Below are 18788 nucleotides of genomic sequence, written 5' to 3'. Positions count from 1 at the left end.
AACGCGGGAGTATATATTCAACCCCACTTCAAAAAAGAACTAATCCTTTCAGTCATTTCCAAACTTAGCACAGCTAACTTTGACTCAGCTAGTGCAAGTATTCACATTATTCATAACCTTATTTATAAGCTTATTTTGGTAACCTACGTCACTGCTTTTTGCTAACAGCTGAGTGAGCGTTTCCATTTGGAAAAAACGGAACCGAACGCAGACGGACCCGCCTTTTAATAAACGTTTTACAACACACTTTAATATAGTTGTAAGTAATAAGAAGTAAGTAGTAAAACACAGTTGTAATGATGTAAAACATGTCTACATAGGAGAAGTTATAATTGCTGACAAATACAATATATTAATCAACATTTAAACATGTCCTTATAGCTGCATAATGAATCTACATTACAGTGTGTTATAAACTATTACATGTTTTGTATACTAAAATGTTAAAAAGGGGGGACTGGGGTTAAGCTAACAAAACCTCTTTCTCTCAACTGACATCATGGCTGGTAGGTGGTGGTAAAAATAATAAAACTAAAAATAAACTGCATGAGATTGGTTTGCTGGCGGCCTTACATAATGTGGTCTGCAGCAGAGCCTGCGGGGAGGGAACACTGTGGCTGGACTGTGTGTTTCACGCTGCCTACACATCTGCCTCTCGCTGTGTGTACCTATGCTGTTTGGACTATGAGGCGGGCCAAGCTTCATTGTTAGTGTGTGTCAGTGGGGTTGTTACCGTAAGGCAGCGTGCTGAGAGCCTCTCCGTTAGGGTAGGGGCTGACCATTTTCTTGTTGGTCATCACCCTGGCGGTGGCATTATTCACCTAGGGGGACGGAGGGGCAGACGGTCAAAGACGCAGACACAACGACACGACAGGAAAGTAAAAAAGTACAACACAGACTCAAACGCAGGGGACTAGATAACAAGGCTGATATGTGTGTGTGTTTTTACTGTAGAATTACTAGAAGTATTGCCTCCATTTTTGTACTTGTGAATCTCCGATGTTGACAATGTTATTATCTGTGTACAGTTACTGGGTCATTAAAAGTGAATACTGTCATTTTGCCCATTTACTTGTGTCAAAATCTAATTTACACATCATTCTACCCTGCATAATAAAATCTGTCACACAACCTTGTTTTTATTGTGAAAATGCACTTAGCAGCGTAAAAGCTGGCTTGAATGTTGGCGTCATGTGTATAATACTGCGCACAAAAAAGAGAATAAAACGTGACTTAAACTTAACCGGTGTGATCAATGTGAACTAATTCAACTCCTGACATGACTGCTAACTGTGTGTAAAAGTGGGTGGGGGCTGTTAAGGGGGATTTTTTTAGTCATCATGCAATTAAAAGCAAGTAGCCCAGTAGAGATTTGGTGATTCATTGTGGAGAGATATAAGGGCTGCCATGGGTGACATTGGTTATGTTGCAGCTGTGACTGCACATAAAGGGGGATGGGAGCACAGCAGAAGAAACTGAGCAGTATTTTTTTATTTTTATTTTGGCATGCACAGGTGAAAGTATAGTGGCTTTTTTACATGTTCTGCGCATGCTGGCTGACATTTCAGTCTAATGCTTATAGGCTTTCAATCCAAGATGGCTGAAAATCTCCACTCTGAGCTTCAAAGGCTCACACTCCGGTCCCTTGATCTATCCTCATCTTCCTTTGATGGGTTTTAAGAGAAGGAGATTGTAGCTCTCCATAATAACCCGTACTATCCCGGTGTGATGTTGAAGCTCTGCATCTGACTGTGCGGGGAGCTAAAGATTAATGACCTTTTGGCTAAATGAGGGGAGAGAGCGTGTGAGACAAAGGAGGAGAGAAAGAGCGACTGAGGAATGAGAGTACTTGTGTGTGCGCATACACGCTGCACTCCCATTTAGGAGACCATTAAGGCCGAGACTGCCGTTCGCGCTGCCTCTCTCAGTGAGTCATGGTCTTTATCTGCAGAGCTTCATTCAAATGGAAATGAGGTTTACCTCATTTTTCCCTCATTGCAAATGACAAGGTCAGTGGCAAATGATTCAATTAGCCTAGCCTGGCTAGCTATCAGACGCAGCTGTCCGAAGGTGTCTGAGTGGAGGTAACGTTTTTTTAATCAACTTTTATCCAGACTTGTCAGAAGTTTTATGTTTCCGTTTCGCTGTTAATGATAATGAAGAGTTTAGTCCATAGAAATAGAAGAGGACTAGAACAGACAGTCACGTTCTCACTAAGGTACGGTTTTGCAGTAACGACTCACACGAGCGGTGGAGTAGTTATATCGCATTATGAAACAGAGAACCAGAGTAAATACGTAAAATGTAACAACTTAATGCTTCATGCACAAACTGCTATCGCCAGAAGAGTGACAACTTTGCTCGGCTCATTTTTTGTAACCAGTGTAGCTAGCTAGCTAGTTAACTAGCGGACAGCTGGCTCGTTAGCTAATTCTACCTTGCTTTAGTGCTATTAGCTAACTAGCTACTAAGTGACTAACTGGCTAGCTAACTAGCCCGCTGTCCTCCAGTTAGCTGGCTAGCTGGCTTACTAATTCAGCCATTCTTTAATGCTACAATGGTTACAGAAAATGTGCTAGTGGGCAGCGGCAGCGCCTGGTCTAACAGTCCCTCCGCCTCATTCCCTGCTGCTCCGGCAAAGAGTATAAAAGCCAAGAGATGAAACAGCCGCTACTGCCATTTTGGACTGAATCTATTTATAATATTTTATTGTTCAACACAGTCTATTTTGGTAGAATATGACAGAATACGATAGAATAGAAATAATTTTGTACGGCACTTTTTAGGTGGACGTTTTACTGGCGTCCAGTAGTCACTTTCAGTCCAAAATGGCGGAAGTTAAGCTTTGCTGCTGCGCGCTGATGTTGCAATGGAACGAACAATTAACTTTCACTTCTTGGCAATATACAGTATGATCTTTGGGTCCGGAGAAGAGCAAACTACCTAGCTAACTAGCAAGCCATCCATCTCCGGCGCTTGTTGTCACCACAACAACTAACAACAAACGTCATTTTATTTTGTACTAGTCAAATGACCACGGAAAAACAGTTTAATGTCCGTTCTACTCCTATTCTACTTCTATGAACACAACTGTCTGCGGGCGTCCGAGCGGAGACATTTTGAAATGTTAAGTTAATGAATCAAATTAATTCACTTTTTTGTGTCATGGTGGCATTTCATCCAGACTTGTAAGAAGTTTTATGTTGACTAGTAACAGTTAATGATAATGAAGAGTTAAGCTTATGTTAATGGTGGGTCTGAGTGTGCACAGTAAACTGTATAAACCTGTGTTTGTGTCATGTGCAATCAATGAAATTGGGTAAACTGTTGACAGGAACACATGCAAATCAACAGAATATGGAAGGCAAATCTCATAGTGTTAATAATTAATAAAACATTCAGCCTTTCTCATCCCTCGTTTGCCCTCCCAGTCCAGCCTGAACAATAAACCAGGACAAAATGAAGTCACATTTCCATATGAAACCAAACTTGTGGGGTTTACATACCTAAAAAGAAATATTCGAAAAAAGAAAAAATACAAGGGAGAGAAAGAGGGGGTGCAAAAACATTTGTTTGACAAAATTAATAATTATATAACACAGAAATTACACGCAGCCAAATATGGGCGCAACACATGACCAAGAGTGAGTAACAAACCAAAAAAAGTAAAAAATTCAGCCAATCAGCAAGCGTCGGATGCAGCATAGAGACCAATCAAAACAATCGCAGCACTCCCACATCGAACACATATGAGACAAAGATGGGACAGATAAGTTAAGAGGAAGGGATGCAGGTGAGAAGTAAAGAGACAGAGCCAGTCCATATACAAAAAAAACAGGAGAACATAAAGATGGAGTGAAGAGAAAGAGAAAAAAGGGAGAAAGTTTACATGAGCAACACAAAAAAATAACTAATAACAATTAACTGTTGTAAAACAAAACATATATCCCAAGGTGCATCATTCAAATAAAGCAATTAGATTTGGTGACCATTCTCCTGAAAATCTCATTATATGTGGTGGGTTGAGAAACAGAGCACCAAAGGATGGAGGGAACAGAGAGAGAGAGAGAGAGAGAGAGAGAGAGAGAGAGAGACTGAGAGAGAGAGAGAGAGCAATCCTCATTCCCAAAAAAGGAGAGAAATCAAATAAACATGAGACACTATGCCAGGCATTAGAACTGTGTGTCACAAACTAAGACCAGTACACTACGACTACGACTACAACTACTAGTACACAGACAATCCACTACAAGAAAACCAAACCAAAAAAGAGAAAAACAAAATGGCAGCATAATAGAGACCCAAAACACAGTAAGGTAAACCCCATATCGGTTTAGAAATGCATATGGTTACACAACACTGGCGACACTGATTTGATAAGTGACCACATCTGAAGCAGCATGGTTTCTAAACAGGTTTTTATTATTACATAAATAAAAATAAAAAAAGAACAGTTCCAGTTGAATTTTTAATGGTACTGCAAAAAATGATGTTTTTTGCAAGTTTAGGTATGTACATTTGGAAAGTCTTTGTCTTGGGAGTCAAGACAAGAGCGTCATAGCATCCTTTAACAGTCTGCAATATGGTATGCCAGGATGCTGGCTAGCCACAGGCTGAACGTTTCTTTATCTAACTCTAAAGCGAGGAATCTCCGTCTGTCTATTGGTATGTGTGTGTGTCCTTCACTTATCTCGAGAACCGCTCATCCGATCTACTTCACACTTGCCGGGTGCATTGCTGGGGAGCCAAGAACGTGCAGTGCCAAATTTGGTGCAATTTGGACATGCAACAAGTTAAATATGAATGAACTTTGAATAAACATGCGGACAGCGCTCTGTGCAGCAGCGGGGGCGGGGCTTCAGGGCTCCGCCGGCTGAATTGAGCGTATCATCTGCAGTGGGCAGACTGCAGCTCATTCTGCAGTTCACTTTTGCTGCTGGATGCGGTATATAGCCGGCTAACGCTACATGGATGCTGGATAACGTTACAACTGAACTTTTCTTCACTTCCCTGGAGTCAACCAGCATGAGCGGATAGCCAACAGGAACAGCGTCACGCTGCCATTGCAACTCAAATTGTGTACGTTTTTGCCACATTAACTTATGCTATAATATCATATAAATATTAGTATATCAAATATATAACATTTACCTCTGGCAAAATACCTCCACTCATTAAATGTATGCTCAACTTAATAACCGCGGTGGTTAAGTGTATTTCACCGATGTTGCAGCCAGTACTACTTGCGTCACTTGGGTGTGTTTTTCCCCCGTGAGTAAGACTGTTTTTCCCCACTGTAAGACTTGATACTACATAACATTAATAACTTTACTGCCAGCAAAATACCTCCACTAATTAAATACATGTTCTAATTTATAACCGCAGTGGTTATGTCAAAGCAAGCGACTAATACGCCTATTTCACATTACCTCCACTAAGTGTATTTCACTGTGTGCTCTTTTCTGTGAACCAGAGTGTATTTCACCGCTGTTTCTGACCGTGAGTTGACACGACTTGGGTGTGTGATGCAACTATGTCATGGCAGGTGTATTGCTCAGGGAGTGCAGAGTCGAGTTGTGAAGTTGTTTGTATGAACGGTTCTCGAGAAAGCTGCAAGCAGCAACACCACAGGCCAAGATTTGGGCCCGTTCTGTACAGGCATGTTTTTGAACGGGCACTGCACTCGTTAGCTCAAAGCCCGAATACACTCCTTACCTAAACCTGTGATGTCTTAACTCACATTTTTCCAAATGCACATTGAGTTTAATTGGCTAATATTTGACAAATGTACACTGAGCTAAAAGCAGGCATGTCAATAAAATAAAAATAAATTCAAAACCAGAGCGGCGTTATTTGCCCTGCAGCTCGGGGGGGGCCTGCATTCACTCAAAGCAATCGTAGGCAGCAACGGGGAGCAAAGCTTCATATCATTTATGTTGATTTTTTTTATATTTGTTAATCAAAGAAAATGAATACTATATACATTGAGTCCAAATGGAGAATTAATCAGATGGATTGTGGATAGCCGTGTCATTGCATAGAGGAGGGTGATTACATTCGGTCATTCCCAGTGAGGTGTTAATGACATGGTGGGGGGGGGGACGGGCATGTGGAGAAAATATTACTGCTAAAAGATCCAATCTGTTGAAAGACACTGTGTCCGTCTGTCTGTGTGCCTGTGATACTGTGTTGTGCACTGGAACGTTACATAACAGCAATAGCTTTTCTAGGGCATTACACTGCGTGGGCCCGTCACATTAGAGTCAGTTGATAAATATTGTACTGTACATACTACTGTATCAAATGCCCATTTCAGGGGTGGGGTGGGAAGGGGGATCAGTTCAGTGATAGATGTTTGTACACAACTTACCGTTGCCGTAGAAACAGCGAGTGGTTACCGTGGAGACTGACAACAACACACAGAAGTCGTCAGGGAAACAGAAAAAATATAATAAATAAAGGAACAAATAATCCGGGTAACAAAAGAAACCTAAATGCCCCCCTCCTCTTCCTCTTCCTCCTTGCCCCATGTGAAATAAAAACCTGATAGCAGCAGTGTTACAGCTCAGAACAGAATATAAGAGAGAGAAGAAAGAGGAAGAAAAGGGAGAGAGGATGCTAGCTCTAACGGAGCTCAGAACATCATCAGACCAGTGACAGGAAGGTAGTCGGTGCTCTAGAGAACAAAAGGAGAATGGAAACATGGGGCAACATTGCCTTAACCCCAAAACACTAGCCTGTACAGCGAATTGGAACACTTCCAATGAAAAGTCAGAAGAGCAGATACAAATGCACAACGCCCTCCTTCATAAGAGCAGAATAGTAAAAGGTTGGTTTAGCGCTGTCTGGGTCTATCACAGTCAAAAAGGATAAGTGGACGTATTTTGGTTGTGACTCATTCTTGTGTGGTAAGGTTAAGCCACAAGAGAAGAGCGCGTGTTTGGAAATTGGTCATGGGTAGAGCGGCTGTAATTTCCAGTTGTCACCACAAAATAACATACTGAAGGTTGTTTGATAGTCAAACAATAAAAAATAAGACAGAAAACAAAACAGATGACAGTAAATGGAAACATGAATAAGGCAGACAGAGATGATGGCAAAAAAAAGGTTAAAGTTAGAAAAACAGCTATTTTCAGATTAAACACAAAAGGACAGGAAGACAAACTTGACTGGCAACAAGAGAATGAAGTGATAAGGAAGAGAGAGAGAGAGAGAGAGAGACACAAAGAGGGTTGGAAAGGGCAAAGTGCAAACTCTCTTTCCCCTTTACTTTCAACCTTTTCTACATTTTCACTCATGTACAAAGCAAACACACGTGGATACTCGAACATTTCATTCATTAATCGGTTAAAATCATGCAGTAACAAAGCTCCGATAACAAAACACGACCGGTCAAATCCAAAGCCGGGGGGAGGGGGGTGGAGGGTCATCTTTATGAAACTGGGACACAAGGAGCTGGTAAGCCTTCACCTCAGGCCTTCGCCCATCCAGCGACTCACAATCGTACCAATTCAAACAATAGTAATACTGAATACAATCATCCAAAAGGCTCAGAGTGTTTATGGAAATGATTTAAGGTCCAGGCCAGAGTGAGCTGAAGGCCAACTGTGTCCCGTTGAGGCGTGCGTGGTTGGTGAGGATGTGCATGGTCACTGGGCATGCAGAACCACAGGCACAACTTCCTCTCATCCTTTTCCACCGCACACATCCATGCACTGATGATGACACTCTTTAATCTAATAGTTCCCCCTGCCCCTTTGCATGCAGAGCTGCACCACACACACCTCAGCTATTCTGCTCTATTGTGTCTCTATAAACGTCTGACTAAAACTCTGCGCTGCGGAGGAGCAGTCACTTCTCGTAACACTCAAGCCACACGGATCAACCACAGACACACAACCTTAGAGCAGGAGTTAGTGAATGGGAGTCTATAGGGGTTTAGCATGGTCTCTGTGCCCGCCCAAGCGCCATCTCCTCGGTGGCCGTGTGCGCACTGTCTGAAACCACTGACAAGCACAAACTGCTGTGCTTTTGTCCTTGCCATAGCCCTCCCACACTGTAGTTTGCACTGTGGACTCATCTACAGCAAGAAGACCAGAAAACAACCCAGGAAATCGGTGTAAAACAAGGTAAAGCTTTTGTGCAGTGCTGACTGTTTGGTGCTGATTAGATTAAAAAAAACCTGTGTTCACTATAGTCTCTTTATTTTGTCTTGCATTCCCAGAGAAAATTAATTAAACTATTATGGTTATGTATGATAAATTTCAATTATAATAGCCAGTAAGGATGTCACGAGAACGGATACTTCGGTACCAAGTCGATGCCAAAATTCTGAAAGCGCGACAGTACACATTTTTCTACAGTACTGCATGTACCGAGGATCAGGGCTCGAGACTAACGGCGTCCTGGGTAGGATGGAAAATGTCCCTGATAATGCTACATTGTGAACAAGATATCTGTGTTGAAATTGGCAGGAGGAGAGCTGGTTAACGTTAGCTGTTAGCAGCCAGTGGGCAGCACAGTCCTGCTTGGCTAAATAAGAGCATTAACAGCCAACGTACGGAGGTTACATTGATTTACATTAAGATGCATTCAAGCTCTTTCCAGTAAATATGAGTATTGGGCAAAGGTAAATAAGAACGTTATCATGATGTGTTCAAATGTAATCTTGTAAAATGTTGTTTTTGGCGAGAATCAGGAATTAATAATACATTTGCAAGAAACCGGTATGCAAATGGTAATAAAAGAGTGTTTGTTGAAGTACATGGGATTTATTGTTTTGTTTTTTATCATGGTATCCAATGGGGTATCGAGAATCGTGGAATTTCACTGGTATGGGTATGGATTACTAACCTGACCTGCCAATTAGTTTATTACAGAGAACCATCTGAGAAGCCATCCTTGAAAACTGTTTGGAAAAGGTGAAGCACTTTCAAAAAAATACTTGCCAGGTGATTGGCTGAACCAGCTGTCAATCAAACTCTTGCCGAGGCCAGTCGGGAGAAGAGCGAAAAGATCTTTTCCATCGAGAAAAGCCTTCAGTGTCGTTCTTTGCTCTTCTTTCAATATAGAAACACTCTCCAGTTCTGATATAACTGATGCTATTGCAGCAGCTACACTAACCCCTTCAGGAGTCACTATTGTTGTTTAGAACAGTCACCTCTCTGTGTTGTATCACAGATCCTCATAGGACTCCGATTGATCCGTGCTCTGGCTTGCCAAACACAAACGCATTACTTGAAGTCTGACAAGATGGATTTTTGTTTGCTATGTGATCCTGCGATTCTCCCATGATCTTGTGACATTGCAAGAATCCAGCTGCCGTGACATGGTAAATTGAAAACTAGATTTCTGGTATTGTGACATCCCTACTAGCCAGCAAACATCTTTACCTTCAAATTGTAACCTATTGTGAAACAAGTAAAGAAATGTTAAAAGTGTGTTACCTGGACAAAAGAATAGTTCTCCACATAGCAGGACTCAATCATCAGTAAGAAGCGCAGCTGGCGCAATCACCGACTGCATTATTTTAAATTTCATTAAGGTTATGCAGCATAAACGTAATGATTTCCTGATTTGCGGCTGCTCAAATGAGACCATGCAGGGACCCTACTGCACTTTCTGTACATCTAGTCGTTGCAGCATAAGAATGAAATATGTGACTACACATATGTGACTAAATGGTTTGGAGAGATTCTCTTTGTAGTAGAGTATCCTACAGTCAAAGTAGCAGGAGGCAATGATGCCAAAATGTTACCGCCCGAGGCAGAAAGATGTTATGAGTGAGAACTGCTCAACCATTTATGTTAGAGCATACGCACAATCACAGAGACAGCCATGATGAGTGGGTGGAGATGCATTGAGGTGTGTATGTTTGTGATACACACTGTTGCACCTATATATAGGCCTATAGGACTCTATATATAGAATGAATGGTGATGAGATGGGGTCACAGAGAAGCAGGTAGAGACAAAGTGAATTGTAGTTGGGCCACTTACATGGATACATTGGAAGCACACAGGAAACTGACTTCTTCAAAGCGCAGAGTTTTATTCCAGACAAAGAGAAGTACAGTATAACTTTAAGCACAACAATTCTCTTTCTGTTTCATAGAGGCTAGACACAACACATGCACGCTATGGGGCAGCTGAGCTATGAGAAGAACTACGAACTGACTCCCATTGGCATGCACAAAGAATAAGAAATGTCAGCAGCACTCGAAGTTCAGCGTACCTTCATAAATCATTCAATCAAAAACAAACTGAAAACTAAGAATTCAGCCTTTCTCTCAGTGAGTGGTGCAAGACTATGAGGCACCCAGGTGCAACTGATTTCATGCCAACTGAACGAGTAAGTTAACAGTCCCATCACCAAAACTAACTCAACAAATAACTGTACAGAATAAACATGCAAGAAAAAAAACATCCAGCAGTACTGCCTCAGTTAGGCTACATATTATATTACCATACTAAAATGCCAACCATGCAGCCTACAGTACATCAACTAAACTCATGCCAGTGGATAGCAGTGAACAACACAGTCACACACAATAATAGCCAAGTATTTATGTATAACCATGGTATACAATAGGCCTATATTTCAGAGTTTCTGAATTATTATACAAATATATGATCGTTGTTTTTCTACCATTTTCCCTAAAAAAATAGGGCTGTCAAAGCGATAATAAGGCGTTAACACAAATTCGTTGTAACGCCACCAATTTCTTTAATGCAACTTGCGGTTGTAGCGGGCTCAGTTTTAAAGCTAGAGTGAAGATACCGGCATCATATGAAACTAAAAAACCTAAGGAATCCATTGTTACCAGCCATGTCGTACTGGCTTGTCGCAAAGAAAGCAACTCACGCTCCAAACTTACGCTAAATTTTGGCGAGGAAAAACTGTCATGGCCATTTTCAAAGGGGTCCCTTGACCTCTGACCTCAAGATATGTGAATGAAAATGGGTTCTATGGGTACCCACGAGTCTCCACTTTACAGACATGCCCACTTTATGATAATAACATGCAGTTTTGGGCAAGTCATAGTCAAGTCAGCACACTGACACACTGACAGCTGTTGTTACCTGTTGGGCTTCAGTTTGCCATGTTATGATTTGAACATATTTTTTATGCTAAATGCAGTACCTGTGAGGGTTTCTGGGCAATATTTGTCATTGTTTTGTGTTGTTAATTGATTTACGATAATAAATATATACATACATTTACATAGCATATTTGCCCACTCCCATGTTGATAAGAGTATTAAATATGGGACAAATTTCTCTTTAAGGTACATTTTGAACACATAAAAAATGTGTGATTAATTTGCGATTAATCACGATTAACTATGGACAATCATGCGATTAATCGTGATTAAATATTTTAAACGATTGACAGTCCTACTAAAGACATAATTCAGCAAACTCTGAAATGATAGGACCGATTAAAGCCAGAGTAACGCAGCAACATCTGCAAGAAAGGAGAACCGCCAGATGGCATTGCCTCAAACAGAAATGTCCGTCCCTTTCTCCTCAGTTGAAAAGAATGTATAAACACAAATCCGCGATTTGTCCTGCGCCAGCCTTTTGTCTCTCTTCAAGCCCCATGCACCATGAACAGACACACTCTATAGACTCCCGGCCCCACCATGCAGCCGATGCATGACTCGCTATCAGCCCGACACCACTACTGGAGCACGACATGCAAAGTGACGACTGGAAACAAAGACATACTACTCGCTGATAAGTGACTGATATATCATGCAAAAGGTTTGGGAGAGAAACAAGAGAATCAGGTTACAGCGATGCCAGGGGACAACACAGGTTTGTTGACTGAACGCAAGGAGCGAGACTGATGCGGGGTTAAACTGGCTCCATCAGTATCCATTCAGCTTGCTGATTGACTGAAGGTGGAGGTGGACGGAGGGAGTATGTTGTACCAGTGGTGGATGCAGGTGGCTGTCTTTCATTCTCCACCACACTGCAGCAGAACTGAGAGTACAGAACTAGCCAGCCTCATTCATCATGCAGGACTCGCACACACCCACTCACACACACCCACACACACACACACACACCACGAGGAAATCACCACAGTAAGCCCATGCAGAAATCCTGGCTTACAGCGACGTGGGTCAAAGATCCAATATGGACACAATTGGCTGATTGACACCCCAATTAAAAGAAAAGTGCTTTCAAAAACTCACATGCTTCAGTTAAACAAATATTAAATAAAATAACCTCAACACACAAAAGACTTTACATACATAAAAAAAAGTGCACAGATCTTTGGTAAGAATCCAGACTTCCATAAAGTGAACATGCGTCAGTGTTGCTGTGATTTCCCAGCATGCTGCTGTTGCACCAGGAGCCATAAGCTTGTCACAACCACTTAGCCACAGCACCGGGGAGAGAGGGGGGAACACAGAAGGATTTCTACACTAGGGGAGAAAAATAAGAGCATCTGACAGCAATCTGCCATGCATCATCCTTTCACTGCGTTCCTCTCGTGCCCTCCGGTGCCGACTACACAAACATCATTCCAATGTTGCGGGGAGAAGTTGTAACGTCAGTGTAGCTACGAGTTGCGAATCAGTGAGGGGGGGAAAAATAAAAGGTGAAGAGGCAACAGCTCAATATGAAAAAATAAAAATGCTGCAGAGGAAAAAGTACCCAGCATGCCTTATGTAGTGTTCTTGCACCCCCGATCATTCCCACCACAAAAACAACAACAAAAAAAAAGGAGGAAACAAGTCTTTTGAAATTTAAAACATATTGCAGAGGACCAGGGAGTGGGATACCAGTGGGCTGCATCAGAGCATAACACTACAGGGAGGATGGGAGCTAGCTAGCAGTCAGTCATCAAGCAGAATTACAAGTACAGAGAGAAGACAGAGGAGAAGAAGAGAGAGAGAGAGAGAGAGAGAGAGGAAAATTACCTCAATCTTACGACCTTCCACCAATGTGCCGTGGAGCTTTTCCCTGGCTTTCTCTGCGTCTGCGCTGGTCTCAAATGTCACAAAGCCAAAACCCTGTAGTACACGGCAGAGGTTAAAGAGGTTGGTGGAGGGGCACATCATAAGGGACTGAATCCTTAGACCTTGGGGTGCACTCTGACATTGATTAAAAGGCGGGTCCATCTCTGTTCTGTTTCAAGTGGAAAAGCCCACTCAGCCGTTTCAAAAAGCAGTGACGTAGGGTAGCAAAGTAAGCTAATGAATAAGGTTATGAATAATGTGAACGCTAGCACTAGCTGAGGAAACGTTAGCTGTGCTAAGTTTGAATATAACTGAAAGGGCCAGTTCGTATTTTCTGAATATACTCCCGTGTTCTGTGAGGTAAAATTACTGCTTTTGTGAATGTAGTCTGGTGGCTTTGAAGAGAGTGATATAACGGCTTCAGTTCCCCGTCGAGAAGGGCTGCCTGAAGGCGAGGTAAAGCGGCTGTGGACGTACACATATTTTAGTTATATTGCCGTCTTATATATATCACCAGACTCCATTCATAAAAATGGTGATTTTACCTTGCAGAACATAGGAATTGCTGGTCTACCGCTGCATCCATCGATTAGGTTGTTTGTGTTATTGTGTGACTTTCAAATCTGAACTAACGTGGCCTCCACAACAGTACATTGCTTACTCATCTGCTTCTCCAAACTGGGAGCATGCCAACTGTCATCTAAGTTACTGTAGGTAATACACTGACTATATGGACGTATAGATACTGTACATGTAGCAGCGTCATGATGCAGAAACCTACGTCGGGAAAAGTTTTTTTGACAAAATGCTTTTTTTGAAAGCATTTTGACGCTAAAACATAAATACTTTGACAAAAATTTTAACGTTGGGATTTCAATACATAAGGAACACCACTGTGAAGCTACAGAATGATATAAAACAAATGTAAATAATGGACCCGCCCTTTAAGAGATAATTGGAGTTTCATAACAAAGATTCCCCATGTGGCGTGCTGATACCACATCACATTTACAGAGAAAAAGCATCTAAAGTGAGAATTACTGCCAACAGTAAGGAAGAACTGTAGTGTAGTTTCAGGGACTCAAATCTGTGCACTTACCTTTGAACCCCTCTCATTGAAAATAATCTCTACATCCAGAATCTTCCCATATTGCTGCAAATAAATGTGAGGGAAGAAATTAGCAAACATATACAGGCAAGGAAAGTGGTCAATGACATCTCTGAGTTGTCTCAGGATCCTAACATCTCAGTCTTTTAGGACAAAATCAGAAGCTTCAGACATTGTGTGAGTTACCACTGCTCAGCACTAGGTGTCACTATTACACAAAAGACGACTTCCCACATTTCAATGCGTTTCCTTCTATCCCTCTGCCCTGAACTCTGCTCTGTCCCCTTAAATGGAGGACAGAACCTGCCAAAATAAAAAATAAATTAATATATAAATAAATAAATAAATGACTCGATTCCACTCATTAAATGTATCAAAAATATAAAAAATATTTGTAGCCATTAATTAATTGATCAAATGTGACATAAATTGATATTTCTGTTTTAATTTGCTTTTTTATTTATTTACCTTTGTGTTAATTTCCGTATTTATTTAATATTCTGTTTAATTAAAAATAATTCTTGTTATTTATATATATATTTTATATTTATATTTTATTCATTTTTAAATGTATGTATTATTTAAAAAATAATAAAAATAAATACATAGATAAATAAAAGGGAAAATCTAATAACTAAGGAAATTAATACAAAGATAAATAAATAAAGAAGAAAATAAAAACAGAAATATCAATTAATCATTTTATCAATTAATTAATGGCAACATTTATTTGTAATATTATTTTTTGCTACATTTAATGACATTTATTTATCTATTTTTGATTTTTGCAGGTTCCATCCTCCATACCCTTATTCCTCTCACTTCGTCTCTTATGCTAACACACTGATACAAATAGCAGCCCTTCATGAATCAAGAGAACGCCCATGAGTGTCTTTTACTTTGTGGTAGTTTGACTATTTCGTCTCTCCCTATAAACCACACCCCTCGTGAGGCGCCCCTTCCGTGTAAGACCTGGGAGTCTAGACTGATTTATTCACCCCGTTAAAAAAAGAGGCCCAAAACATTCCCAGCGTCTTACCCCGAACATCTGCCTGAGGTCAGGGTCCCGGAAGCGGAAGGGGATGTTTGAGACGTGGAGGCGTTTCGGGGTCCCTTTGGCCTCTGAGGGGTCCCCCACAGAGCCTCCTCCTGAACCTCCTGTGCCGCACTGTACTCCCGCCTCACCCTGGGACGCCTCCTCTGTCTTTCCCTGAGGGAGGGGGGGAGAAAAGAAGGTCTGTGAGGCTGTACTTAGCAGCGGTGCTTGGAGCTAAATGCTAATAGCTCACAATGACAATGCTGACATGTTTAATGTTTAGCAGGTATAATGTTTACCATGTTCCTTATCTTAGTTCAGCTTGTTAGTAGGGGTGGAGGGGAATGGATACAGCATAGTATGACAATATTTGGCGTGGCAATATTGTATCGATACACAGATACTATTAACCTCTTAACAATCCGACGCTATTCTGACTTTCAGAGGTTGTAGAGGGCTCAGTCTTAAAGCTAGAGTGAAGATACTGTTAACATATTAAACTAGAAAACAATACGAGCTTGTTGGGAAGAACGCTAAATATTGCTCCAAAGTTACACTAAATTTTGGCGAGGAAAAACTGGCAGGTACATTTTCAAAAGGGGCCAAACTGCCTAATTTGCAGTTGACAAAAGGTAATATATAGCAATATATCGTAATATATATTATCGCAATACTCAGCATATCGTAAAATGTTTAAAATCACAATAAGATTGTATTGTGATGATATCGTATCGTGGGGCCTCTAGTGACTCCCACCCCTACTTGTTAGTATGCCAACAATTACTAATTAGTACACAAAGTGCAGCTGAGGCTGATGGGAATGTTTTGTAGGTGTTTGGTCATCAACAGTACTGGACAACATTTTGACCTGATGACAGCACTATTTGGAAAGTGAAGGGATTACGAAAGTTGCAATTCATCCTGAGGGGATTGTGACTGACTGGTACCAAAGTTCATGGCAATCCATTCAAAAGTATTTGAGATATTTCACAAAAAAAAAAAAAAAAAAGCGTCCACAATGTCCATAAGTCATTATGATTCACCTTCCCTGTTCAAGATTTCATGCCAATCTATTCAGATGTTTCACTATCAAATAAAAATGTCACCCTGCTGAGGTACTACAGGTAAAGTAAGGACTGTTATCATTGGTGTGGGACTTTAACTGCAATTTTATTGAATTAAACTATTTAAAAACTTACAGTTCCTTCTAGGGCTGCACGATTATGACCAAAATGACAATCACAATTATTTTGATTAATACTAAGATCACGATTATTTATCATGATTATTCATTGATTTAAGGGACAAAATAATTTCACATTTGAATAATGTCGTTACCCAAAATTAAATTAACAGAGCACCGCTCTCACTGCCATGCTACATTCCTGCTAATTAACAAATCTTTGCATCAAAATAAGACTTAAAATAAGGTTCTTCTTCACCTGAATTCAGTGCATTTTATACATAACACACAGTGTATTTCTCTTCTACTCTTATAGTCTGGACTGCAGCTGCAACATTTAATGAAGTTTTTCAAAGACTGCCGTTGCAGTGTGCGTTTCATATGCAGCGGAGCACGCATTTTAAACGTCAATATCGCAGTTGATCATGTTCGTTTAACTGTGGGAAGCCTAAATCGTGATTGCTATTAATATTCAATTAACTGTGCAGCCCTAGTTCCTTCACAACTTCAAGACATCAAGATCAAGTATGAGAAAAACAGACACGACAAACTATAATGGAAAAATAGCTCAACATCTGACATTACTAAACTAGCTTTATAAAGACAGTGCTTACATTGTTGTTGTTGTTGTTGGTGGTAGTGGTGGCGGCTCCGTTAGCACCAACCCCTACCTCTGCTGTGACTTGGCCCCCAGCACCAAACATAGCCCCGGGGCCAAACTCTGTCCCTGGTAGCCCGTTTTGAGGAGGGGGAGGAGGGGGGAACGCTGAAAAGGGTGGGGCCACCAATCCCTCCTGTCCTCCTGTCGAATCTTGAGAGCCCTGTGGGAGCGGGGGGAGGGAGAGGGAGGAGAGGAGAGGAGACAATTTAACAAATGTACTCCGTAAGCAGTGCTTCCTGATGAAAGCAGAATGAAGGGGTTAAAATCCTGCCTATTAAATTTCACTCTCTCTCCCTCACCACTCCCTGCTATCCTCTCCCCCTCCCTCTACCTCCATATCTCTGACAGGCATGAGTTTTCAGTCAGCCGACCATGAAATATTTACAGCAAACACATCTATTATTAAGAGTCAGAAAATTCGATACACGGTTTGAGATACAAAGATGCTTATGGGATGGATGGACACGCAGGGAGATAAACACCAACTGTGCCATGTTAACCGTGACATGTTTACAGCTGCTGCTGCTGCATTGTACGAATGCTTGTTCCTGTATTTTTGGGGGGATTTCTTTTAGAGGCCATCTATAATTCAGATTAACTGTGTATCAGCTGGGACTTCAGCCTCAGGTTCTTTCTCTCTGCGCTGTTACAACTCTATCAGCAGCAGGATCGTCCACAGATTATTATAGCTGCTGCTGCTACAACGCACACACACACACCTTATCTTGTATGTGTTTGTGTGTGTGTGTGTGTGTGTGTGGTGACTCTGCAATGTTGCTGCTTGCTTCAATCATTTCACACACTCAAGGGCATCTTGGATTTCACAAAATCCTTTTTACAGCAAAGAGTAAAAGAAAGGGATGGATAGAGAGATGAATAGGTAAGCTGTAAAAGGAAGAAAAAGCGAGTGGGTTTGGGGTCAAGGCTGCTCCCTCCACACCAGGCCAGGCAGCATGACACGCAGCATCCAGCACCATTAACCACTGGTCTGGTCTCTGCCGCGGGCTGGATCCGGGCTGGGTGACGCCTAGAGACACTCGGTCTCCAGACAGCCTTTTTAATTAGACAGAGTAACTAAGATGCCGCAAAGCAAACGAGCTCTCTCTCTCTCTCTCCCGCTCCCTTTCTCTAATCCTATAGCCTGACTTGCTCGCTGTTCTTCTGCAGTGTCTACCGCATTGGCTGTAAACAGCCAGCTGAGGCTAAAAGGCCCCATCTGCAAGACAGACAGCTTCTGGGGTCTGGCCCAAAAAGATAGAGGCGGCATCAGAGAGAGAGAGTGCTGCGCGATCCAAAAAACAGGATGGAAAAAAATCTGGGAAACTCGTCCGCTGCCACTCTCGCCGTGGTGAGGCTGAATGTATGTTAGGGAAAAATGTGTGAAAGCTGATTGTGTTTCCCATCTGCTATGGTATCTAGTGATTACGGTTGTGTATAGCCAAGAATCTGGCGATACAATACGCATCATGATACAGGGGTAAAGACTCAATATATTGCGATACTGTAAGCAAGGCAATATATTGTGATTTTTTCAAATCTAATTTTAGGAAATCTGTCATTATAAAGAACACACCACCATATGTATAAAATCTGAGTAATAAAAAGTCACTGTGTGAAATGGCTACTATGAGGACTAACATTGTCACCTACGAATACTTATTGGATCCTCAAGAGTCTTAGCTTTACTGTGATACCCAATCAATGCAATTCCAAAACAGTTTAGGGACCCCAGTGTGCAGAAATATTCAAATACACCATTTTAGAATAGGTGAAAATAAAACATTTGTACTGCATGCACAAAAAAACTGCATTGTTTTTGCCCAAACC

The 18788-nt window shown here is 41.4% G+C and overlaps 1 protein-coding gene across 6 annotated transcripts in view; it reads right to left on the bottom strand.

Moving 5' to 3' along the window:
- The window catches only part of LOC119501226 (RNA binding protein fox-1 homolog 2-like), a 56528-nt gene that overhangs the window by 9640 nt on the left and 28100 nt on the right, over positions 1 to 18788 (bottom strand). For all 6 annotated transcript variants that reach the window (XR_005209786.1, XM_037791439.1, XM_037791440.1 and 3 more), the window contains 5 exons: positions 16915 to 17121; positions 15121 to 15291; positions 14073 to 14126; positions 12935 to 13027; positions 734 to 821 (listed from right to left, as the gene is read on the bottom strand). Coding sequence is in view for 5 of the 6 variants with exons in the window: in XM_037791439.1 (XP_037647367.1) it covers positions 734 to 821; positions 12935 to 13027; positions 14073 to 14126; positions 15121 to 15291; positions 16915 to 17121 (613 nt within the window). In the remaining variant the exon portion in view is untranslated. The remainder of the gene's footprint in view (positions 1 to 733; positions 822 to 12934; positions 13028 to 14072; positions 14127 to 15120; positions 15292 to 16914; positions 17122 to 18788) is intronic.

Source organism: Sebastes umbrosus, chromosome 14, assembly GCF_015220745.1.
Source record: "Sebastes umbrosus isolate fSebUmb1 chromosome 14, fSebUmb1.pri, whole genome shotgun sequence".
In the NCBI taxonomy this organism is placed as follows: Eukaryota; Metazoa; Chordata; class Actinopteri; order Perciformes; family Sebastidae; genus Sebastes; species Sebastes umbrosus.
Note: the sequence above shows the minus strand (reverse complement) of the source record. Positions and strands in the feature narration are given on the sequence as shown.